Genomic DNA, 26,117 nt, shown 5'->3' on the forward strand with positions numbered 1-26,117 from the left:
CATAAAATATCTCCTAATTATTATTAGGAGAAATAGTGAATATTTTTAAAGACTTATTGTCAAAGGAGAAGTAATTCTGAAAATATACTACACTTAGGACTAAATGAAAATTCCCCATATCAAAACCTGTGGAAAGAAACTAAATTTTATTTTATTTTATTTTATTTTTTTGAGACAGGGTCTCACTGTGTCACCTAGGCTGAAGTGCAGTGGAACAATCACAGCTCACTACAGCCTCAAATTCATGGGCTCAAGCAATTCTCCCACCTCAGCCTCCTGAGTAGCAGGCACTAAACGTGTGCGCCCCCTCACCTGGCTAATATTTGTATTCTTTGTAGAGACGAGGTTTTGCCATGTTGTCTAGGCTGATCTCGAACTCCTGGGCTCAAGCAATCCACTCCCCTTGGCCTCCCAAAGTGCTGGGATTATAGGTGTGATCCACTGCACCCAACCCTAAATACATTATTTAAAAGACATTTTATAACTGAAATATTTATATTAGAAGAGAAGACTGAACATCAATGATCTGAGCATTAACCTTAAAAAGGTAGAAGAACCCAGTAAACCCAGGGTATATAGAGGGAAGGAAATAATAAAGTTAAAGCAGTCCATGAAATATAAAACAAACTTATAATACAGATGCTTGGCAAACATAGGATTTGGTTCTTTTTAAAACTAACAAAGTGATAACAGAACAGACAAGGTAGTGAAGCAGTAGAAAGTGTGAGCTCTGGAGTGACTGCCTGGACCAAGTCCCACCCCAGCACTTACCAGCTGCACAGACTTGGGAAACGACTTATGGCCAGCATCAGGGGAGCCACAGCAAACTCTGGACTGTCAAAGCCCAGTGCCATGTACTAATCGGTTATCCTTATAAGATATCCAAACTATGTACTCTGATTAGAGTATCCTTCTCCCATTATTAAAAAAACAGGTATTATTATCTCCATTTTACAGATGGGAAAACTGAGATTTGTACAACGTATGAAATTCTCTTAAAGTCATGAAATGATCAAGGGTTGAAACTGATTTAACACCAGATCTTTCTGGACTCCAAAGTCTACTCCCTCAACCACCACAGTAATCTACAAGAGAAGAGGAAAATCCCTGTTGGCCATTCAGTGTCGTGATATTCTGGAAGGTTATTTACTGTATACCCAACTTTAGGGTAAATATCTTTCTTAAGGTAGACTGTAAAACAAAAGGAGCAAATGCCTCTTACTCATATATAGAAGTTCCTACTCCTACTAATATTAACCTAGTGATTAAAATTATGGGCTTTGGGACTGGGCACAGTGGCTCACACCTATAATCCCAGCACTTTGGGAGGCTGAGGCAGGCAGATCACTTGGGGTCAGGAGTTCAAGACCAGGCTGGCCAACACGGTGAAACCCCATCTCTACTAAAAATACAAAAATTAGCCAGGCATGGTGGCACACACCTGTAATCCCAGCTACTCAGGAGGCTGAGGCAGGAGAATCACTTGAACCTGGGAAGAAGAGGCTGCAGTGAACCGAGATGGTGCCACTGCACTCCAGCCTGGGCAACAGAGCAAGACTGTCTCAAAAAATCAATTAATTAATTAAAGGCTTTGGAATCCAAAGTAACATGAATAATTGCTAATATTTATTAGACACCATGTTACCATGGATAATACTAAACTCTTTCAATCCTCACAATATCCATTTTCACAGGTTCTGTTATTGTCCCATAATACAGACTAAGAACAATGAAGTTAAACTGACATAGTAACTGGCAGTATTCCAAACCAAGCCATCTAACTTCAAGAGCTGACATTCTCATCCACACTAAACTCGTGGGTCCTGACTTCCTCAGCCATCAGCTGGGGATGACCATACCTGCTTCCTGAACTGCAAAGAGGAAATGAGACCAAGTAGGTAAAGCCACCAGCATATCTGGCATGCAGTAAGTGATGATGATGATGGTGGTGAGGAAGACGGTGATGGTGATGATGACAGCAGGCCCTTGCAAAGATACAGGCCTAATTGCTACAGAACAATTTACTGCATGAAATCCTCAAAAAGAAATCTCTCCTTCCATTTCACTCACACAAATCTTCATGTGAACAGATCATTTGTGCGCTATGAGAAAGCTTATTTTCAAAATCAAAATCACAGCATTTTGCATTATGTGAAGATATGAAGAAAAATGTTTAAAAGAATCTGATAAATAAAACTATAGAGAAGTGCAGGGGGCGGGGCTGCTCACATTACCCATTGCAGTAAGTCTAGCCTTGAACTTAATTTTCCAGAATTCTTGAAATATCAGTGATCGCAACATAAAAGACCAATTAATCAGACTGTGCTTGTTCTCTATGTGTGAGTCACTGTTGCCATCTACAGTTAAATATGGGACATGCAATGCTGCCAAATAACTGACTAATTCTAAGAACGTAGTCCTGGAGATGGTGGTGCTAAGGCAATCCACTTGTACAATGAGTACAGAAAACAAAAATGCTACCTGTAGGAGCAGCTCTTTTTCAACCACCTCTTCAGTCTTGCTGATGAGACGCTTCTGCAGGGTGTGAATTTTCTGTATCAGCTCAAACGCGTTGGGGTCGCTGGCCTGTCCAAGGGGAACAACAATAGCAGCTGAGATATCATCAACTTCAAAGCACTGAGGTCTCTATTTAAAATGTACATTGTCTTATTAAAGTCTATTGGAAACCTGCAGACCTAATACAGAGAGAATTAGAACCAAAAATAAAGTATAATAGATGAGATAATCATAAATTCCTGTCCCCAAAAAAGCAGACTGCAGTTTTCCTAATGTTTTATCTATGGCATTAGTTATTCTATAAATACAAAGTAAATGTGTTTATTCCACCAGTGGGAATAACAATAATGGTAGCCAATATGCTCGATATATGATTCTTTGCCGCCATGCAGATACTATACTAAGTGCTTTTTATACAATATTATACTTTAGCTGCAGGACAGCCCTAGGAGACAGTATGTCTTTTCCTTTTATACTGATACGACAACTGAGGCTGAGAGAAACTAAGTCATTTACCCAGAGTGGCAAGGCTCAGAGCTGGAGTCAAGCCCAAATATGCCAAGCCCCAAAGGCATAGTTCTCAATTCCTATGCTCTGCAGCTTACCCTACCGTCTCCTCTGTTTACTTAATTTTCCAGAATTCTTTGTTTTGTTTGAGACAGGGTCTCACTCTATTGCCCAGGCTGGAGTGCAGTGGTGCGATCATGGCTCACTGCAGCCTCAAACTCTGGGGGATCAAGCAATCCTCCTGCTTCAGTCTCCCAGTAGCTGGGACCACAGGCACATGTCACCACACAGGGTTAATTTTTTTGTAAAGACAGGGTCTCACTAGGTTGCCCAGGCTGGTATCCAACTCCTGGGCTCAGGCAATCCTCCCACCTTGGCCTCCCAAAGTGCTGGGATTACAGGTGTGAGCCACTGTGCCCAGCCCCTAAAATTCTTGAATGGAAGGAGACAGAGCTCCCTAATTCACTCAGCCTTAGGATTCTCCTTGGGTAATTGTCAGCAGGAAGATTCACTGCGGTCTATGATGGGGATGGTTTCCAGGATGTGGACTTCTGCTAATCATTGGCAGCAGAGCACTACCATGGCATTTAGCTCTGAAATGGAAGTATCAGTCCACAAAGCTCTGATGATCCCTCACTAGTTATGTACAATTCAAACAAGATATATAGTTATAAATTGGTAATTTGTCCTCTAGACTTTGAGCCAAGGCTTCACTTTCAACTGTACTGACATTTTGAAATAATCTAACAGCTAAATATTTTCAACTGCCTCCCAGAGTCTCTATTTTCTAATTTTTCTAATAGAAACTGATGTGGAATTGGAAACTTTAAAGATCTGCATGAAAACACACAGAGTAAACTAATGTGACAGTAAACGAATTTAAAATCTTCATCTCCGCTTCTGCAGACATACGCATATTACTATTGGTTAGTAAACTACATCACTCTTGGCATTTGAAGAGGAAGGAATGAGGGTCCAAAAGGGAAAAGAAAAAGAGATGCCATTGACTCTGACTTTGCTTGAGAAATACTAAGCAGGGCCAACTGATATCCATCTATTGGGACTAGATTTGGCACACATTCACCTGGCAGGGCTGGATGCTGTTAAAATTCAGGCCTCATGTTTACATAACAATTTATAATGCATTATCCTTAATGCTTTCTTCATTAAAAGGAAAAAATAAAAATGGAAAACAAAACTCTGCCTGGCTGTTTTTCTTTCTTATAAGGAAAAAATAAAAATTAAAATCAAAAATAAAGGAATTTTTATTTTTTCCTCTCTTAAAGGTCCCTATGTAAAATACATATTGTCCTTTCCGTTCTTAAAGAAAAAAAATAAAAATGAAAAACAAAAATCTCCCTGGCTGATTTTCTTTCTTATACCTGCCCTGCTTTATCTTATATGACATACTTACATCTCCCAATACCCTGATCATTCATCTAGTTGAAGACGCTTTTGGCATGCACATTGCTAGTTACAACTAAAGGAGATAGCTTTCTTTTTCTTGAATAAGCAGAGTTTGTCTTTAACTGTTATTTTCAGTGCTGGTGGTAATGACTACCAGAAAGCCACAGAATAAAATTAAATATGAAGTTGATTATCCATCCCCTTCCAATGAGACTTTAGCTGTGTCCCCAGATTCTAAGAGAAAGGGCTTGGCTAACACCATGCTTTCAACAAGAGGGCAGTTCACAAAACCATATTTTCTGTAAGTAATAAAAGGATGCAAAGATCAATTGAAAGATGGTAGAGATGCTGGTGACCAACATCACTAAAGGCCATGAACATCCAAGACTAATAGGCAGCCTCAGGATAACTGGTTAACCAAAACCTACCCAAGCCAGAAAAATAAATGTCAGTTGGTGAGGCAGGTTCACAGTTTTCACTGGGCTTTCTTTAGGTAGAAAGGATTTTGTGCAAGACTTTTAAAACAAAACCCAAATGAACCATCTGGTTCTGAGAGAACTCAATTTACATCTGATCCAGCCTTACATTTTAGGTGACAATTTGCATAGCATTAAATAAAACCTCGCTTCTCGTTGTGCTTTAGGTTAGAAGCTTCGCGTGGGATAGGAGGAGAGATTTGGGGATGGGGAGAACGCACTGCCAGATGTTACCTCGAGCTTCCTCCATCTGTGCACATTCATGGGATTCTCCAGCTCCTCCTCCAGGGCTCGGCAGCGTGTCCTCTCCTTCAAGAATTCTCTTTGCATGTGAAAAAACTCCTGTCTGAATAAGACAAACTTGATTTTGCAAAGAATTATCCACCCGTTTGAATATCCTGTCTATCTTTAATTGGTTGCATACATACTACGTCTTATATAAAAAGTTGGAATTAGGGAGAATATTGTGAACACTGGGACCAGCCTCCTAAATCTGGGCAAGACACAGATGATATTAATTCTTGCAGAGCTCAAGAATTGGCTTCGCTTTCAAAAAAAAAAAAAAAAAAAAGTGCCAGGGCTTCAGAATCAGAGTCATGATTCTGGATACTCAAGAAATTTATAAGTATATGAAAGGAACAAAGGGCAGGGGGATTATATTAGTCTTTTCTCACACTGCTAATAAAGACATACCCAAGACTGGTAATTTATAAAGGAAAGAGGTTTAATGGACTCACAATTCCACATGTCTGCAGAGGCCTCACAATCATGGAGGAAGACAAAGGGAGAGCAAAGGAACATCTTACGTGGTGGCAGGCAACAGAGCTTCTCTAGGGGAACTCCCATTTATAAAAACCATCAGATCTCATGAGACTCATTCACTACATCACTACAATGAGAACAGTATGGGGGAAACTACCCCTGTGGTTCAATTATCTCCACCTGGCCCCCATCCATGACACGTGGGGATTATTACAATTCAAGGTGAGATTTGGGTGGGGACACAGAGCCAAACCATTTCAGCAGTGAATTATGAGAGTTTAAATACACTGTTTAATGTTTCTAAATGTCTCTATAGTCGTAATAAGTGAACAGGCTACAGTCCACAAACTCAGCACCTGACAGCAATATGCTGAGGCTCGGGTGATAACCTAACACCAGTCAGGGCATAGATCTCCACCCTCACTACACATTGCAATCCCCTGGGGAGCTTTGAAAACTACCTCTTCTCCTGGACCCAATCCTTAGAGGGATTCTGTTTCATGGTCTAGCATGGGTCCCTGGCTTCATAGGTCTTAAAGTCCTGCTGGCAATTCTCACATGCAGCCCAGGTTGAGAAACCCAAGTTAGGAGTTGTGATGATACTTTATCTTGAGTTCCACAACTGTACAGATGGCTGAAAAAGTCCTGAATATCTAGTTCTGGCTGAAATACACTGCTAAAATCTTCAGAAATCTCTAGTTAATAGGTAACATGCAATAGCCATCCTCAGTGTTTGCGAGCTGGCTGTCACCCTATAGAATGAGATGTTGGGAGGCAGAGAAGAAGCAAGCACTTGCATTGACACGGGCAATAAGGATATTATTATCTGTCCTCGCCTGCTGCAGGGGTGCAGATTACTAATACTAAGCCATCTCTTTTACTTAATCGCTTCATTTAAACCAATAATACAACTTCCCCTCATTAGCAAGACAAACCATTAGAATTAACTGCATGATGTTCACTCAACAGGGCGCTCAGAGCAAGCTGCTTAGAATTAAAAGCATATTTTTAACACTTCAATTTTCTAGAATGTCATCAGAAGGGGAGGGCAGAAGTATTAGCTACCATATTTGACGGCCTGCATTGTACTAGACTCTGTACATGGCACATTGATTTGTTTTGCTGTTTAATTGTGACTATAAGTCCAAAGCTCAGGGAGGTTCAGTGACTTGCCCAAGGTCACACAGTTTGTAGGTAGCAAGACAGATCGGAATTCATGCTAGCTTGCCTCCAGCCTTTATTAAGTTTTCTTCCCATTGAAAAGAAAAATAAAATATATTATCAACAAACTAGCAATACTGAATGGGAATGGATAAAATTTCGTCCTTTGTGTATGTAATAAAAATAACTCATGGCTGACAAGTTTAGCGATGGTTTGGAGACTATTCAATAGTTACTTAGAATGAATCCATTTGTCTCCAAAATGTCAATGGTGGTATCTCTGGGTAGTAAACTTATGAGTGATTTTCTAATCACTTCTTTATATTTTTTCTGCATTTCTCACATTTTCTACAATGAATTTGTACTACTTTCATCATCTGAAATACAAGCAACTCCAAAAAAAAAAAAGAAAAAGAAAACAAAAAAGTATTGATCTATCCTTGATAGTGGCAACCTTGCTATTCCTGAGTATATTCATTGCATTTAAATATCCAAACTATCTTCTAACCCAATTGATTTGAGAAGCAGATCCAAACCATGTCCTTATTCCAAGATGGTCAAGGATACTGTTCATCTACAAGTCTGTGGGGAATAAGGCTAGCTACTGAAAAAATACCAGAACTCTTATTTGGTTTCCTGCAATTGCCTTTATAAAACATGGTGACGTTTTCCCAAAGGGAAAGTAGATCTTGTGTAATGCAAGATTTCAAGAAAGAAGAAGGCGCACTAAGCTAAAGTGAAAGCTGCAGAAGATAAATCAAGAGTGAGATATAAAATTTGGCCGCCTTCTAAGGAAACGAAGTTTTCAAGTAGTGATAAAATTATATTTTCCACCTCTTTTCTTCCTGTATATAATTCCAAGAAAAAGATGTGCAAATGTTACCAGATTAAATTTCAATATTGATGCTCCCTCTCTTGCATACTGACGTATTAAAGAAATTCAAGAAAGCTCATCGGGGGAAAAAATTTCTGAATTGTAACTAATTTCCTTGAAAATTATTTTGTAAACTCCAGAATATGGTTTTTTAAAAACCTTTTTGCACTTGCCCATACCATCCTGAAAGGAAGCTGGTTCATTTTTGTGACACAGCATAGGAACAATGGAGACGTTATGGAAAAGCTGTTCTTATTATTCGTTAATAATTTCATCCTGTAAACTTCATTTTGTACAACTCGATAAAGACCTTCAATGAGCAACAAGCATGACTACGAAGTGATTTTAGGAGTTCCCCATGTTGCACTGTGCCCTCAGCCCTGAGTTCTATTATCTATTACCTGAGTTCTTCAACATTAGCCACACTCTTGGCAAGAATCCCCTTTTCCCGGCGAAGCTTCTTGATCTCAAGTTTGAGGATTCTCATGTCCTCCAACCTCTGGTTGTACTGGCTCTCCCCTTTATTCAGCACAGACTGTTGGATCTTGATCTTCTCATAGAGCAAAGCTAACTCATCATTGCGCCGAACAAGCTGAGACCCCAGGATATCTCTCTCGCTGATGACCTAGGAAGGTAGGGAGGGGCATGGCCACCAGGAAAGAAGAAGCCTTAGCTTTTCATTGTGGCAGCACCATTCATTCAATGAGTATCTTTCAAACACCCACATGTACTGGGCACCACGTGGGCTGCGCACTGGAAAGAGCTGGCTAGACAATCAACACTGGACCCCTCCCACTAGAGTTTTTGAAAACATCATACAACAAATAATCCTTAATAATATTAATAATAATAGTCCAAGGCTGGGTACAGTGGCTCATGCATGTAATCCCAGCACTTTGGGAGGTCAAGGCAGGTGGATCACTTGAGGCCAGGAGTTCGTGACCAGCCTGGCCAACATGGTGAAACCCCATCTCTACCAAAAATACAAAAATTAGCCAGGTGCAGTGGCAATATCTGTAGTCACAGCTACTCAGGAGGCTGAGATGGAAGGATCACTGGAGCCTGGGAGGAGAAAGTTGTAGTGAGCCAAGATGGTGCCACCACATTATAGCCTGGGCGACAGAGAAAGACTCTGTCTCAAAAATAATAATAATAATAATAATAGTCCAATCATCTAATAATCTTTAGCCTACATATGTGTCGTTTTATTTATTTCCAAATCCTTTATATTTATAAATGTTCAAATCTGAATGACTTCATGGCGGGCTAGCTCTTGCCAAGTTCCACTACTTCCTTCTATCTTGCACTGGCCAACTTCTCTCTGCCAGGTCCCTGAAAGCAGTTAAATTTCTAACCCCCAAATTATGCATTTGGGTTTCTATCTCCCAAATTGTTATTTTCATTTTTTTCATGTTGGATGGGCAATGTGCTGACATTGTGATAAGGTGTGAGGGAGGCATATCTTACACATACATGTGAACATCCAGTCAAGATCAAATCACGTAATTATCCATTGCAATTATATGTGAGCAACTGTATTATACTAGAATGCAAGCTCCCTGAGGATGAACCGTATTGTCTTGGTGGCCAATGTGGCCCTAGTGCCTAGAGGAGTGACTGAGACATGGGAAGTGCTCATAAATATAAGTCAAATAAAGGAGTGAATATTTCATAATTAATCAATACAAGATGGGTCTCTGCTGCTGTTCTTCCAATAGGGCTGGTTGGCAGAGCTTAGAGAGGAAGGAGTGTTCAAAGGGTGGAATTAAATACTCGTGTCTGTTGACGAGGTCTGTAAGTCTGACGAGGAGGTGCTCTACCTGGTCTAATTCCTTCTTCTGCCTCAACCTCTCCCCGTCAGCCTCAGCAATTATTCGCAGGAGTTTTCTCTCTTCAGCTTCTTGCTTTTCAATAAAGTGTTTGGTCTCCAGAGCTTGTTGTCTCAGCTTCTGCAGCTCAGCCTGACAAAGAGTGGAAGATACAGGCAAATTTCAATTCGTTACGGCACAAACCAGGACGACAGGGACCGGATTCAGATGTACAGTTGTGCTTCTTACTCTTTCCTCTGATGTTTCATTTAACACAGTTTGATCACTGTCACAAGCAAAACAAGCTTACCACACACACACACACACACACACACACACACACTCACTCATAAAGAAATAGCAATGAACATTACAGTCAGCATGTTTATTCTGAGTTGTGCCCTTGAGGGATTTCTATCATTTTTCTATATATGTGTAGCAGGGGCTTCATTGGTATTCAGCAGCACTTCATCTCTTACCGGCTAAACACCAGGAGAATTCACAAAGAATAGTGCAGAGCAGGATGTGGGGGCGAGGACAGGGGAGGCCTCCATGTGTACCAGCTCCTGTAATGTCCCTAACACCACCAGCACATGAACCACAAAGGTAAAGCCCTTTGTAAGCAAAATTAAACTACTCAAAGATAATAACTGTCTATCTTGTAAAACATCCTGATGAAACAGAAGGGATGTCATTTATAAAAAGATATATAGATTCTACTTCGATGGCACTTCCAACCCAGATGAGAGGATAAGATAGACAAATATTAGGCAAATATTAAGAAGTCCAGGCAATAATTTGTCAGCGTCTTGATGATCACACAGAGTGAATTGATATTATGGGAGGTCAAAGAAAAAGTCATCATTAGACTGGGGGTCGCAGGGATGCTTTCTCAGAGAGCTCAGACCGGAATCTGGCCCCTAAGTTTATACGAAAATCATAGGAATTATGGAGAAAGGGTGCTATGGACTGTTAAGTTTTAGCAGGACAATTTGTCTCATCAAAGTGCACATTCACTTCTATTCCACAAGTTTGTTTGTGACCTACCATATCCCAGGCATGATACTAGGCATTTGCGTAGCTACTCCTGTCTCCATTTAATGCAATTACAGAGACAAAAGCAAATAACTTGCCCAAGGTCATGGAGCTATTAAGTAGCAGATTGAGATTCCAACCCAGATCTTTTGATTCCAAAGCCTGTGCTCCTTCTACTGTCACCACCCAAGAGTTCCAAATTAAATAAAGAAGATAAGCAAGACTTGAGGGATTCGCCATCCATTGAAGATGATGAACAACCAACAACAGTGTGAAAATGCTATCTATCTATGTGAAAAGTACATGGGTATACACATAAAGGTGTTTATATTTCTGCCTGGGGTTTAGAGGGAAGAACCAGTCAGGTCACTGGCAGTTGACAGATATTGCCAACATGGAGGGGTATGTGTTGTGAGAGCAGGGCATTCAGCAGTCAGGCTTGTGAGAACAAAGGCATGCAAACTATAAAGTACCTGGTGTGTTCACCAGATAGTGAAACAGCCAATATGGCTGAATTAGAGAGCTAGGTAAAGAATAGCTGGAGGTAAGGCTCACAAACAGCTAAGGCAGACAGGGAAAGGCCTTGTGTGCCAGGCACTATGTAGCGCATGCAGTGGGGGAACCAAAGTTACGTATGTTACAGGAAAGAAGAATATGCATTTGAGAGGTTCCATGCCCAACTGGGATGGATGAGGGATATCACAGACCAGGTCAGAACAAGAAGAAGCAAATGAGGAGGAAGAGCTCTGCTTTCCTTCATGCTGGAATCACAAGGGAGATGACAAGATAATATTAAGGTTTCAACTTGTCAATGGCTTGCAAGTTGGCAAATGTCAGTAAAAGAGTAATAATTTTTTCCTTCAAGTAAGTATTTGGACCCCCGCCTACCTAGAAATGACACCCAGATGATGGAAACCTCATACTTTAAAGTGCCTTTGAACCAACCCAGTTTTAGTTACTGTCTGTCCCTGCCCCATGAAAACCAGAAGTCATTAATTCTACACCTCAGACTTATCCAAACAGTAAAAGACACTGTGTACCTCGTAACAGATGTGTAATGTCACAAACTGAATGCAACCAGCTACTATAAAACCAAGGGTTTCTTTTATGACATTTTGTTTGTTCATTTCATGAAACATGTTTTGGTCTAGGGATAAGAAAAAGGAAATACTTATTGAGAAAAGATCTCATCTAGTATTTACCACTTGGGGGGATTGTCTGTTAGGAAAGAGAGCGAAGAACCAGCCTTTCTGTTTCTATAATCATTTAAGGTGACAGCAAAGACAGCAATAAAATACCTGTTTGGCTCATGCTTTCTTTAATAAAACTTTTATTTTCCCAGATGTGCAACATTCACTTCCCCGTTCTTATGTGCCAAGAGCTGATCAGAATCCATCAGCAGAACAAAATGAAACCCCTGTTATATTAAAATGCAATCAACAGTGTGTAAAAGTATCTGTCTGAAACGTAAAACCACTCGTGCATTTGGCATTACTGCATACTTTTTTCATAATATATCAAAATTCTGAGTGGTCTCTTTATGTCATAAATGTATGGGCTGTAAACAAGATGTGTCATTAGACATTGGCAGCAAATGTTAACATCAACAAAATACCTTGGGTCTAATGCATTTAGCAGTTATAAATCTGAGCCATCTCACTCAGGAAGGATGGCAACAACCACTATGCATTCAAAAGCTCATCAAACAATGCCCTAGGTGGGACCTGAGGTTTCTGCACCTATCCAAGTGTTACTGGTGGTATGAAGTTGTAATGAGATGGCAAGACACAGCCTTTACTCACCACTTCCACAATTATACAATTTTGCAATAGGCATTATGGATTATCTGTAACCAGATTTGACTATGGGCATAAATCATATCTCAAGAGTCATACTTGTAGAATTTCTCCCATTCATACATGATCTCTACATGAGTTTCATAGAAATTATCTGTTTAAATCTAGCAAAGCAAATAGTACCACCTGAAGTCTTCTAGCCATGAGAATAATTAGGCTCTCTCTCTCTCTCTGTCTCACATGGATGACAGCTCCCCATCCATGGTGAGCTACAGAGTCCACTAAGTAAAAGAATATGGTACCCTGAAGCTAGGCCCTAATGTGGTGCTGAGCTCTGGACACAGAGAATCTGCTGATGAATTATTCACCAAGAATCAAAGGGCTGTCAGATACATGTGGGATGATTGGAAAGAGACAAGACAGAAGCGGGGGCTTGTTAGGACTGGAAGGCAGACACTCCAAATGAGATGGCTCCTTCAGTGCTGATGAAACAAGCCTGGGACACAATGGGCAGATGAATGCAGACACAGCAATGTCTACAGAGAACTACTGACATCCTGTCATAACCATAATGTGCTGACAGTGTACAGGATCCTCAGGCATCAGTGGAGGCTAGTAGCAACAGAAAAAGTAAAAGAAACATGGAAGGACAAGATTTGTCTGCTGAAGGGGATGAATGAAGATGAGGATGACCTACTAAAGATAGTCGTTTGCCTATCAGCTTGGAAAAGTCGTAAATTGGGTTGTCCTGTCCAAGGGTATCTCACAGGCTACCTAGTAGGCAACGGCTTGCCCCTCCGGGAGGGATTATGTACCCACGTAGCTTTGTACAACTCGCAATAATAAGATAAATGTCTTCTGGAGCAAAGTTACTAGAAAATCTGCCCTTTCCCTCAGGGTTTTGGTTGGCAGACTTTAGATGCATGAAATCCAGGGACCTGTGTGAAATGTGATTCATTCTTAGGCTAAAAAAGTCAAGAGGCTAAAACTCAACATTTGAGCTGTCATATTTTTCTAGAGAATGTCAAACGGGCTTAATGATAGGCCAAAATTATCCAGTCGGAGCACCATTGCAAGTCACCTTGGATAGCCTCAAATAATAAATCAGGGAGGCCTCTGTCTTTGCTCCTCATTCTTGCCTTCATGGGAAATGTGGGGAGAAAGGGCATCCTAGTTCCACAGTAAGTCCAAAGCAATCATCTTCCTATAATCGATGACCCAAAGCCATCCAGACTTGGGATTCTCCATTTGGAGCAGTCTCTGGAGCAGAAGCCTTTTAATCATCCTTCATGTTCACCAGCTGCCAAATCTGCTGGCCCAGGTCCAAATAATACAGGACTCAATTTCCCTGTATTTTATTTTATTATGATGTTTCTTTGGAGCTTTATGTGTAGACACCTGATGGCAGAGGCCATAAATGAAACAAATATTAGCTAAAGTCAAACTCCGAGGAATTAGGAGTAATTGATATTTTGTATAGGACATTTGTTCTAAAGCAGGATTTTGTAGAATGACATTAGTTCCAACTTGGACCCCATTATGGGGTAATAATTCATCTTTTGAATAGAGTATTACAGGGAAAGTAAGAGATGAGGCCTAATGCCATCCTTTAAAGGGAAAGAGATGATGCACCAAATGGATTACACTGAGCCTTGCTAACACAGCCCATAACGCTCATGGGTGAAGCAATGTTTAAAATAAGTTTCTTGAGGTCCCGGAGCAAGATGGCCGAATAGGAACAGCTCCAGTCTCCAGCTCCCAGTGCGAGCAACACAGAAGATGGGTGATTTCTGCAGTTTCAACTGAGGTACCGGGTTCATCTCACTGGGGAGTGCTGGACAATTGGTGCTGGTCAGCTGGTGCAGCCCGACCAGCGAGACCTGAAGCAGGGTGAGGCATCGCCTCACCTGGGAAGCGCAAGGGGGAAGGGAATCCCTTTTCCTAGCCAGGGAAACTGAGACACACAACACCTGGAAAATCAGGTAACTCCCACCCTAATACTGCGCTTTACCAAGGGTCTTAGCAAATGGCACATCAGGAGATTATATCCCACACCTGGCTGGGAGGGTCCCACGCCCACGGAGCCTCCCTCATTGCTAGCACAGCAGTCTGTGATCTACCTGCAAGGCAGCAGCAAGGCTGGGGGAGGGGTGCCTGCCATTGCTGAGGTTTAAGTAGGTAAACAAAGCCGCCGGGAAGCTCGAACTGGGTGGAGCTCACAGCAGCTCAAGGAGGCCTGCATGTCTCTGTAGACTCCATCTCTGGGGACAGCACACAGCTAAACAAAAAGTAGCAGAAAGCTCTGCAGATGCAAATGACCCTGTCTGACAGCTTTGAAGAGAGCAGTGGATCTCCCAACACGGAGGCTGAGATCTGAGAACAGACAGACTGCCTGCTCAAGTGGGTCCCTGACCCCTGAGTAGCCTAACTGGGAGACATCCCCCACTAGGTGCAGACCGACACCCCACACCACACACGGTGGGGTACACCCCTGAGACTAAGCTTCCAGGGCAACAATCAGACAGGATTACTCGCTGTTCAGCAATATTCTATCTTCTGCAGCCTCTGCTGCTGATACCCAGGCAAACAGGGTCTGGAGTGGACCTCAAGCAATCTCCAACAGACCTACAGCTGAGGGTCCTGACTGTTAGAAGGAAAACTAACAAACAGAAAGGACACCCACACCAAAACCCCATCAGTGCGTCACTATCATCAAAGACCAAAGGCAGATAAAACCACAAAGTTGGGGAAAAAGCAGGGCAGAAAAACTGGAAATTCAAAAAATAAGAGCACATCTCCCCCTCCAAAGGAATGCAGCTCATCACCAGCAATGGATCAAAGCTGGATGGAGAATGACTTTGACAAGTAGAGAGAAGGCTTCAGTCCATCAAACTTCTCAGAGCTAAAGGAGGAATTACGTACCCAGCGCAAAGAAACTAAAATTCTTGAAAAAAGAATGGAAGAATGGATGACTAGAATAATCAATGCAGAGAAGGCCATAAATGAACTGACCGAGATAAAAACCATGACACAAGAAATACGTGACAAATGCACAAGCTTCATTAACCGACTCGATCAACCAGAAGAAAGAGTATCACTGAGGATCAAATGAATGAAATGAAGTGAGAAGAGAAGTCTAAAGAAAAAGAGGAAAAAGAAATGAACAAAGCCTTCAAGAAGTATGGGATTATGTGAAAAGACCAAATCTACGTCTGATTGGGGTGCCTGAAAGTGAGGGGGAAAATGGAACCAAGTTGGAAAACACTCTTCAGGATATCATCCAGGAGAACTTCCCAACCTAGTAAGGCAGGCCAACATTCAAATTCAGGAAATACAGAGAATGCCACAAAGATACTCCTTGAGAAGAACAACTCCAAGACACATAATTGTCAGATTCACCAAAGTTGAAATGAAAGAAAAAAATGTTAAGGGCAGCCAGAGAGAAAGGTCGGGTTACCCACAAAGGGAAACCCATCAGACTAACAGCAGATCTCTCAGCAGAAACTCTCCAAGCCAGAAGAGAGTGGGGGCCAATATTCAACATTCTTAAAGAGAAGAATTTTCAACCCAGAATTTCATATCCAGCCAAACTAAGTTTCATAAGTGAAGGAGAAGTAAAATCCTTCACAGACAAGCAAATGCTTAGAGATTTTGTCACCACCAGGCCTGCCCTACAAGAGGCCCTGAAGGAAGCGCTAAACATGGAAAGGAACAACCGGTACCAGCCATTGCAAAAACATGCCAAAATGTAGACCATCGATGCTAGGAAGAAACTGCATCAACTAACAAGCAAAATAACCAGCTAATATCACAATGACAGGATCAAGTTCACACATAACAATATTAACCTTAAATGTAAATGGACTAAATGGTCCAATTAAAAGACACAGACTGGCAAATTGGATAAAGAGTCAAGACCCATCAGTTTGCTGTATTCAAGAGACCCATCTCACATGCAGAGACACACATAGGCTCAAAATAAAGGGATGGAGGAGGATCTACCAAGCAAATGGAGAACAAAAAAAAAAAGGGGGTTGCAATCCTAGTCTCTGATAAAATAGACTTTAAACCATCAAAGATCAAAAGAGACAAAGAAGGCCATTACATAATGGTAAAGGGATCAATTGGCTAACTATCCTAAATATATATGCACCCAATACAGGAGCACCCAGATTCATAAAGCAAGTCCTTAGAGACTTACAAAGAGACTTAGACTCCCATACAATAATAACGGAGGACTTCAACACCCCACTGTCAACATTAGACAGATCAACGAGACAGAAAGTTAACAAGGATATCCAGGAATTGAACTCAACTCTGCACCAAGGGGACCTAATAGACATCTACAGAACTCTCCACCCCAAATCAACAGAATATACATTCTTCTCAGCACCACGTTGCACTTATTCCAAAAGTCACCACATAATTGGAAGTAAAGCACTCCTCAGCAAATGGACAAGAACAGAAATTATAACAAACTGTCTCTCAGACCACAGTGCAATCAAACTAGAACTCAGGACTAAGAAACTCAATTGAAACCGCTCAACTACATGGAAACTGAACAACCTGCTCCTGAATGACTACTGGGTCCATAACGAAATGAAGGCAGAAATAAAGACGTTCTTTGAAACCAATGAGAACAAAGATACAACATACCAGAATCTCTGGGACACATTTAAAGCAGTGTTTAGAGGGAAATTTATAGCACTAAATGCCCACAAGAGAAAGCTAGAAAGATCTAAAATTGACACTCTAACATCACAATTAAAAGAACTAGAGAAGCAAGAGCAAACACATTCAAAAGCTAGCAGAACGCAAGAAATAAGATCAGAGCAGAACTTAAGGAGATAGAGACACAAAAAACCCTCCAAATGGGCATCTGTAGTCCCAGCTACTTGGGAGGCTGAGGCAGGAGAATGGCGTGAACCTGGGAGGCGGAGCTTGCAGTGAGCCGAGATCCGGCCACTGCACTCCAGCCTGGGCCACAGAGCGAGACTCCATCTCAACAACAACAACAACAACAACAACAAAAACCCTCCAAAAAATCAATGAATCCAGGAGCTGGTTTTTTAAAAAGATCAACAAAATTGATAGACTGCTAGCAAGACTAATAAAGAAGAAAAGAGAGAAGAATCAAATAGACACAATAAAAAATGATAAAGGGGATATCACCACCAACCCCACAGAAATACAAACTACCATCAGAGAATACTATAAACACCTCTATGCAAATAAACTAGAAAATCTAGAAGAAACGGATAATTTCCTGGACACTTACACTCTCCCAAGACTAAACTAAAGGAAGAAGTTGAATCCCTGAATAGACCAATAACAGGCTCTGAAATTGAGGCAATAATTAATAGCCTACCAACCAAAAAAAGTCCAGGACCAGAAGAATTCACAGCTGAATTCTACCAGAGGTACAAGGAGGAGCTGGTACCATTACTTCTGAAACTATTCCAATCAATAGAAAAAGAGGGAATCCTCCCTAACTCATTTTATGAGGCCAACATCATCCTGATATCAAAGCCTAGCAGAGACACAAAAAAACCCCAGACTTTTAGACCAATACCCCTGATGAACATCTATGCAAAAATTCTCAATAAAATACTGGCAAACCAAATCCAGAAGCACATCAAAAAGCTTATCCACCATGATCAAGTGGGCTTCATCCCTGAGATGCAAGGCTGGTTCAACATACGCAAATCAATAAATGTAATTCAGCATATAAACAGAACCAAAGACAAAAACCACATGATTATCTCAATAGATGCAGAAAAAGCCTTTGACAAAATTCAACAGCCCTTCATGCTAAAAACTCTCAATAAATTTGGTATTGATGGAACGTATCTCAAAATAATAAGAGCTATTTATGACAAACCCACAACCAATATCATACTGAATGGGCAAAAACTGGAAACATTCCCTTTGAAAACTGGCACAAGACAGGGATGTCCTCTCTCACCACTCCTATTCAACATAGTGTTGGAAGTCCTGGCCAGGGCAATCAGGCAAGAGAAAGAAATAAAGGGTGTTCAGTTAGGAAAAGAAGAAGTCAAATTGTCCCTGTTTGCAGATGACATGATTGTATATTTAGAAAACCCCATCATCTCAGCCCAAAATCTGCTTAAGCTGATAAGCAACTTCAGCAAAGTCTCAGGATACAAAATCAATGTGCAAAAATCACAAGCATTCTTATACACCAGTGGCAGACAAACAGAGAGCCAAATCATGAATGAACTTCCATTCACAATTGCTTCAAACAGAATAAAATACCTAGGACTCCAACTGACAAGGGATGTAAAGGACCTCTTCAAGGAGAACTACAAACCACTGCTCAGTGAAATAAAAGAGGACACAAACAAATGGAAGAACATACCATGCTCATGGATAGGAAGAATCAATATCGTGAAAATGGCCATACCTCCCAAGGAATTTATAGATTCAATGCCATCCCCATCAAGCTACCAATGACTTTTTTTACAGAATTGGAAAAAACTGTTTTAAAGTTCATATGGAACCAAAAAAGAGCCCACATTGCCAAGACAATCCTAAGTCAAAAGAACAAAGCTGGAGGGATCACGCTACCTGACTTCAAACTATACTACAAGGCTACAGTAACCAAAACAGCATGGTACTTGTACCAAAACAGAGATATAGACCAATGGAACAGAACAGAGCCCTCAGAAATAACACCATACATCTACAGCCATCTGATCTTTGACAAACCTGACAAAAACAAGAAATGGGGAAAGGATTCCCTATTTAATAAATGGTGCTAGTAAAATTGGCTAGCCATAAGTAGAAAGCTGAAACTGGATCCTTTCCTTACTCCTTATACGAAAATTAAGTCAAGATGGATTAGAGACTTAAATGTTAGACCTAATACCATAAAAACCCTAGAAGAAAACCTAGGTAATACCATTCAGGACATAGGCATGGGCAAGGACTTCATGTCTAAAACACCAAAAGCAATGGCAACAAAAGCCAAAATTGACAAATGGGATCTAATTAAACTAGAGAGCTTCTGCACAGCAAAAGAAACTCCTGTCAGAGTGAACAGGCAACCTACAGAATGGGAGAAAATTTTTGCAATCTACTCATCTGACAAAGGACTAATATCCAGAACCTATCAAGAACTCAAACAAATTTACAAGAAAACAACAACCCCATCAAAAAGTGGGCAAAGGATATGACCAGACACTTCTCAAAAGAAGACATTTATGCAGCCAACAGAAACATGAAAAAATCCTCATCATCACTGGCCATCAGAGAAATGCAAATCAAAACCACAATGAGATACCATCTCACACCAGTTAGAATGGCAAACATTAAAAAGTTAGGAAACAACAGGTGCTGCAGAGGATGTGGAGAAATAGGAACACTTTTACACTGTTGGTGGGATTGTAAACTAGTTCAACTATTGTGGAAAACAGTATGGCGATTCCTCAAGGATCTAGAACTAGAAATACCATTTGACCCAGCCATCCCATTACTGGGTATATACCCAAAGGATTATAAATCATGCTGCTATAAAGACACATGCACACGTACATTTATTGCAGCACTATTCACAATAGCAAAGACTTGGAATCAACCCAAATGTCCATCAGTGACAGACTGGATTAAGAAAATGTGGCACATATACACTATTGAATACTATGCAGCCATAAAAAAGGATGAGTTTGTGTCCTTTGTAGGGACATGGATGCAGCTGGAAACCATCATTCTCAGCGAACTATTGCAAGAACAGAAAACCAAACACCACATGTTCTCACTCATAAGTGGGAATTGAACAATGAGATCACTTGGACTTGGGAAGGGGAACATCACACACCGGGGCCTATTATGGGGCGGTGGGGGGAGGGATGGCATTGGGAGTTATACCTGATGTAAATGACGAGTTGATGGGTGCTGACAAGTTGATGGGTGCAGCACACCAACATGGCACAAGTATACGTATGTAACAAACCTGCACGTTGTGCACATGTACCCTAGAACTTAAAGTATAATAACAAATAAAAAAAGAAAATTTGGAAAAAAAAAATAAGTTTCTTCTGATTCATTCAGCAATAAATAAACCCTATCCCACTACAAGCTCCACAGTGGAACAAACCGTTTTCTATAAAACTCTGGTTTCAAACAAGGAGTATAAGGGCAAAGTGCAGAACATTTTCCAGTTTTAGAAAATATATGTATATTTCTTTATACATAAAAATCATTTAATGCAGAATATTCTATTCTTTTTCTATCATAAGATAGAGTGGCGGAGATGAATGTCTGAGACAGGTAAATACATCAGTTACAATATCCTTTTTTGTACATTCACTTTTGTTACAGTTTAATCTTCTCAAACAAAATGAGCTTTAAGTTAATTTAATGTAGTAGTTCTATTTCCATGAAAACCTATCATTAACTTGACAAAACTCATTATTAAACTGAGAGTGCCTATTTCAATCTATGGTATCTTAGAATCTAGGAAATATGGCATTGAACCTGCCCAACACTAGATATACATTTTCAAGACAGTGACTATCTTTGAAAGCTAATATGTGCAGAAACCAAGGTACCCAGTCTCTAATTTGTTGTAAACAGTTTCTGCAAGTAGCTCTTAAGAACCCATGAGCATTCTGCACATATATTTTCATAACAAAACTGGCATTATTTTCTTAGAAGTTTCTTTTTTAATCCTTGGTCAAATGGATTGGAAGGGAAACCTATTGGATTGGATAGGAAAAAGAAAAATACACTAAGTTTAGTGAAGTGTATAGTAAAACATATTTGGTTAGAGGATTTAAAATGGCGTAATTATTTGCTTTGTATTCTTGGAAAGGGTCCTTATGTTAGTAGACATAGAATATTCTAAATTAGTAGATTTTAAAGGGTATGTCTTAGTAAGATATATGGAGACAGAGATGATCTCTGGAAGAGCAGCTGCAAAGTTCTTAGACCCACAGAGGTAAAGTGAACTACAAACCTGGACAAGGGTAAACCAAGTGAGAACAGAGCTCTATCACCCAGTTGATAAGACTGCAGATAGAAAAGTCACAGGCACACAAAGTAAAAAACAGAGGTACAAAGCATCACCTATAGAAGGCTCAGGGAGGAGTTTGGGAGGGTTGAGTGTGAGCACAATGGTTGGACTTGGTTGTGAATGCAGAGGGATTGTAGTGGGCATGCAAGTTCAAGGACTTCTTGGCACTGCTGACCTGCTAGGTTCTCTCCCACTGATGTATGATAGCCTGCATAAATGAAAGGGGTGTGTGTGCATCTCCACTACTCCCTTCCCCCATTCTACCTAGCAACACTACCTGTAAGGAGCCCTGAACAAGAGTTGGTAAAGCTCATCCTCCGGGTGCCATGTTTGCTTGGTTTGGATAACTAGCAACAGTGACCACAGGCAGACGTGGTTGTTCTCCCTGCCCCTCGCTACCTTCAGTGAGACTGGAGGTTGCCTAGGTAGGCTGATGAACTATTGGTCCTTTGCTTTTACTATGAGGTCAGTACCTTCAATGTTTCCTTTTCCTTTTCTATTCGCTGCTGTTCCAGGTGCAGCTTCACAAGTGCAGACTCTTTGGCAGAGATTTCTTCTTTCAGCTGATCTACCTGATGGGTCATAATCTTTAACTTTCTCTTCATTTCTGTTATTTCATCCTAACAAAATGGAAGGAGAAATGTTTGAAAGTGAATTAGACATCATCGTCCCTATGGAAGTTCAATATATATTTAAGAGCTCTTAAGGGACACTCTCTCAAAATAATGGTCTCTTGATCAATTACAACTGGGCTAATCCTTTGTCTCTAGTGCCCATCGACTTCAAAGTACTTTATAGTATATAGTGTTAACTCTCAAAATATTCTCATGAGATACACACAAAATATGCATAATGAACATCATACACACACCTTATTCCTCCTTTTATGAAAGGAATTGGAAGCACAACAAACATATAACTAAAAGATTTTGAAGCGAAGCTCTGGAATTCAAAAGAGTATGCTGCTGCCCACTGAGTCATGGTAGCTCTTAGCAGTTTTGAAAATTAGAAAGACAACCAGACATAGTGGCTCATGCCTGTATTCCCAGCACTTTGGGAGGCCAAGGCAGGTGGATTGCTTGAGGTCAGGAGTTTGAGACCAGCCTGGCCAACATGGTGAAAACCCTGTCTCTACTAAAAATACAAAAATTAGCCAGGCATGGTGGTATGCACCTGTAATTCCAGCTACTCGGGAGGCTGAGGCAGGAGAATCACTTGAACCCGGGAGGCGGAGGTTTCAGTGAGCTGAGATCATGTCACTGCACTTCAGCCTGGGTGACAGAGTGAGACTCCGCCTCAAAAAAAAAAAGTGGAAAGACAAGAATAGTAATTCTACATAATAATTATAAGTAGAACCATGATCTCCACATCCTATTAAGATGTATCATTTCGCCGGGCGTGGTGGCTCAAGCCTGTAATCCCAGCACTTTGGGAGGCCGAGGCGGGCGGATCACAAGGTCAGGAGATCGAGACCACAGTGAAACCCCGTCTCTACTAAAAATACAAAAAAATTAGCCGGGCGCGGTGGCGGGCGCCTGTAGTCCCAGCTACTCAGGAGGCTGAGGCAGGAGAATGGCGGGAACCCGGGAGGCGGAGCTTGCAGTGAGCCGAGATCGCGCCACTGCACTCCAGCCTGGGCAACAGAGTGAGACTCTGTCTCAAAAAAAAAAAAAAAAAAAAAAAAAAAAAAAAAAAAAGATGTATCATTTCTATTTCAAATAACCTGATAGTTTTGCATAAATTAATCTTCTTTTCAGGTGAATTCCATGAGATTTTTTTTTTTTTATCTATTCTAAATTCTGCCATTAGGGTAACAGAAACTGTTTTAAATGCAGGGTGAAAATAAATCAAAATGTAAGGACATAAATATATTATTTACCTGAGCCTCAACCAGATTTTTGCTATACAGATTCCTGTCTGATCTCACAGCTTCATACAGGTTCTGTTGCTGTTTTAATTTAATCTCTGATTCAGCTATTTTTTTCCTGTAGTCAAAAATCTGCGTTTCACGAACTTTTATGTCTTCCATGTTCATAAGGACCTGGAGAAGAAAGAAGTATATGAAAATGGTTAAATAGCCCACCTGTGCTTACCGGTTCAGGACAAATGGAGTTTTTTATCTAAGGGTGGCTGATAGAGATGCCAGTAATCAGAAAATCTGACAGTGGCTATAATCACTGCAGTATGACACAGAAATTCAGCCCAACTGATTAGGGGCAAACATACATTTTATCTATACTAGAGTTCTGCTCAAGTATAAAGGCTTAACACAGTTATTCTGTGATCACAAGAAAGAAAAAAAACAGAAGAAATTCTTTCAATTCTGAAAACCTCTCCTGACCACCCTACCCCCGAAAAAGGGGGAAAAAAAAAAATAGTCACAGGCTTAAATGGATCTTAACACAAAGCACTAAGAAAGATAAGAGATAACCTAGCTGTTTGGCCACACTGGCTGCTTATAGAGTTAACCATGAGAAAGAAAAACGGTCTTTGAACTTTGATAGCAATCATAACACTATCTTGCCAATGTCAAACTCATTCCATCAGGGGAACCGAAAAGGACTCTGTAAAAATGCATTCTTTTATGCACAAAATACTTTCAGGAAAGATGAGATGCAAGAACTACTGCCCCATTTTTGCAAGTATGAAAAACCAACACCTGAAATTCCACCATGAGTCAATACCTCTCAACAAGCCACGCACACAGTAGCAATGACGTCATCATGACTCTCCGCTGCAATGTCCACAGAAATTGACTTTTTAAAGATAAACTTCTTTAAAAAGTTCTTAAGAAGAAAAATGTTCACGAAGAAATCTGATTAAATCAAGGAAACTACAGTGTAAATAACAACTAGAGCACATAAGGAGAAAATTCTTAAGAAAATTTCACTGTTTCTTGGTGTTCCCTTAATTAATGGTTGCAATGGGAGGACACAGAGCAATGTGACAGAGTATGGAGGAAAAGGGGACACACATGAAGAAATAGGGCCATGTCTCTGGGCCCATGTCTCTGAGGAAGTGACAGTTTACCTAGAACGAAAGGTGGAAAAGGACTTCTTAGACCTCTGCCATTCTGAAATTCACCATGACTCAGGTGTGGGCTACTTGTGAGCAACATGTTCCCAAATTATTGCACTTACAAGAATCCATTTTTTTCCACTTGCAGAATTACTATCCCAGAAAATACATAAATGAGAAGCCCAGTTCTATTCTTTCCCCATCAGAGTTAATGATGGCTATTATTTTAAATATTTATCCTTTACATATTTAAATAAGCACCTTTCAAAATTTTTTTACAGGTGCTTAAGGAGGGATGGGATTGAATTTTAGTAAATGTCTTTCAATGTACATAATTTTGTATTATTCTTTCTTATCGGGTCAATTGATTTGACAAACTTAGTAACAGATTTTTCAATTTATTTATAATATAGTTCCATGTGCCACAATTTAAAATAAATTCATAAATGTGAAATATACATTTATTTTCCTTATTTACTTGAACTTTCTTTCTCCAACATCAGCCTCTCTTCTACACAAAACAAAAGTAGGTTAACAATCTACTATGTATTCTTCCATATTTTTCATTGGATTCTGCATATTCTATTCATGTCTATAACCTAACAATAATAGCTAATATTCATCAGTTACTTTCTGTGTACCTGACATTTTACATGTATTAGCTCCTTTAATCTCTCAAAAATCCTCTAAGATATGTACTGTTATTGCCTCCAATTTTACAAAGAAAGAAACAGATCAAAATAAGTAATATTTACAAAGTTATTCAATGAGTAAATAGAGAACTACACAGATTTGTTTGTTTTCTGTTTTGCTTTTTGAGGTTTGTTTTTATTTTTTAACCAAATGGGATCTTATAACTACTCTTACGCATTTTGCTTTTTATCATCAAATAATACCTTGTAGAAATCATCACTCTAATTCATTCTTTTTAAAGGTTGCATAATATCCTATAGCGTGGGTGTGCCATCATAATTTAATCCTTCTCCACTGATGGGCATTAACTTTGTTTCCACGTTTTTGCCACTCTGAACCATCCTACAAGAAACATTTTTGTATGTGTATTCTTATGCACTTGTGCTTTTATTTCTGTGGATGGATTCCCAGGGGTGGAATAGCTGGCTCAAAAGACATACATATTTTCAACTTTAATAGATATTGCTAGATTGCTTTCCAAAATGGCTGTAACACTTTACATTTCCACACCACCAGCAAGAGCTTTCTTAATAGAAAACTATCCTTGCAGCTTCAGGATAAACCCTTTTTGGTCATACTGGATGATTCTTTTAATGTACTGTTGAATTTGGTTTCCTGGAATTTCATTTAGGATTCTGCATGTGTTTTCCCAAATGATCTAGGCCTATATCTTTCTTTTCAGTTCTTTTTTAGTCTCAAGGTTTCTGCTAGTTTCATAAAGTGAATGGAGTACATTTCTGTTCACTCATTCATTCACTCCCCCATTTATTCATTCACTCAATGAACAGGTACTGAGGACCTACCTATCTATGGCAGGCACTGTAAAAGTATGTGTGATAGAAAGAAGAATAAGACACATTCCCTATCCTCAAGTTCACTTGTAGGGAGTGACTTCACCACAGAATGGATAATCAAGGAATGGATATCACTAGTAAACTGAGATATGCACCAAGTGTTATGGGAAAACCTAAGACTGAAAGGTTAATGCTTAATAGATTGAAAATACTTTCAACAGCATCATCAGCATTC

General features: G+C 40.2%; 1 protein-coding gene and 1 non-coding gene across 3 annotated transcripts in view; both read right to left on the reverse strand.

Moving 5' to 3' along the window:
- Positions 1–26,117, reverse strand: part of LOC105478303 (cilia and flagella associated protein 58) — a 119,514-nt gene that overhangs the window by 51,916 nt on the left and 41,481 nt on the right. For both annotated transcript variants that reach the window (XM_024791788.2, XM_011735418.3), the window contains exons 10-15: positions 23,257–23,418; positions 21,851–21,997; positions 9,525–9,665; positions 8,106–8,329; positions 5,142–5,253; positions 2,482–2,586 (exon numbers count right to left, since the gene is read on the reverse strand). In XM_024791788.2, coding sequence (XP_024647556.1) covers positions 2,482–2,586; positions 5,142–5,253; positions 8,106–8,329; positions 9,525–9,665; positions 21,851–21,997; positions 23,257–23,418 — 891 coding nt within the window. The remainder of the gene's footprint in view (positions 1–2,481; positions 2,587–5,141; positions 5,254–8,105; positions 8,330–9,524; positions 9,666–21,850; positions 21,998–23,256; positions 23,419–26,117) is intronic.
- Positions 9,116–9,214, reverse strand: LOC112426061 (small nucleolar RNA U13). Its single transcript, XR_003017326.1, has one exon. It is a non-coding gene; the product is annotated as a small nucleolar RNA U13 (small nucleolar RNA).

The sequence above is a fragment of the Macaca nemestrina genome, chromosome 9, assembly GCF_043159975.1.
Source record: "Macaca nemestrina isolate mMacNem1 chromosome 9, mMacNem.hap1, whole genome shotgun sequence".
Lineage (NCBI taxonomy): Eukaryota > Metazoa > Chordata > Mammalia > Primates > Cercopithecidae > Macaca > Macaca nemestrina.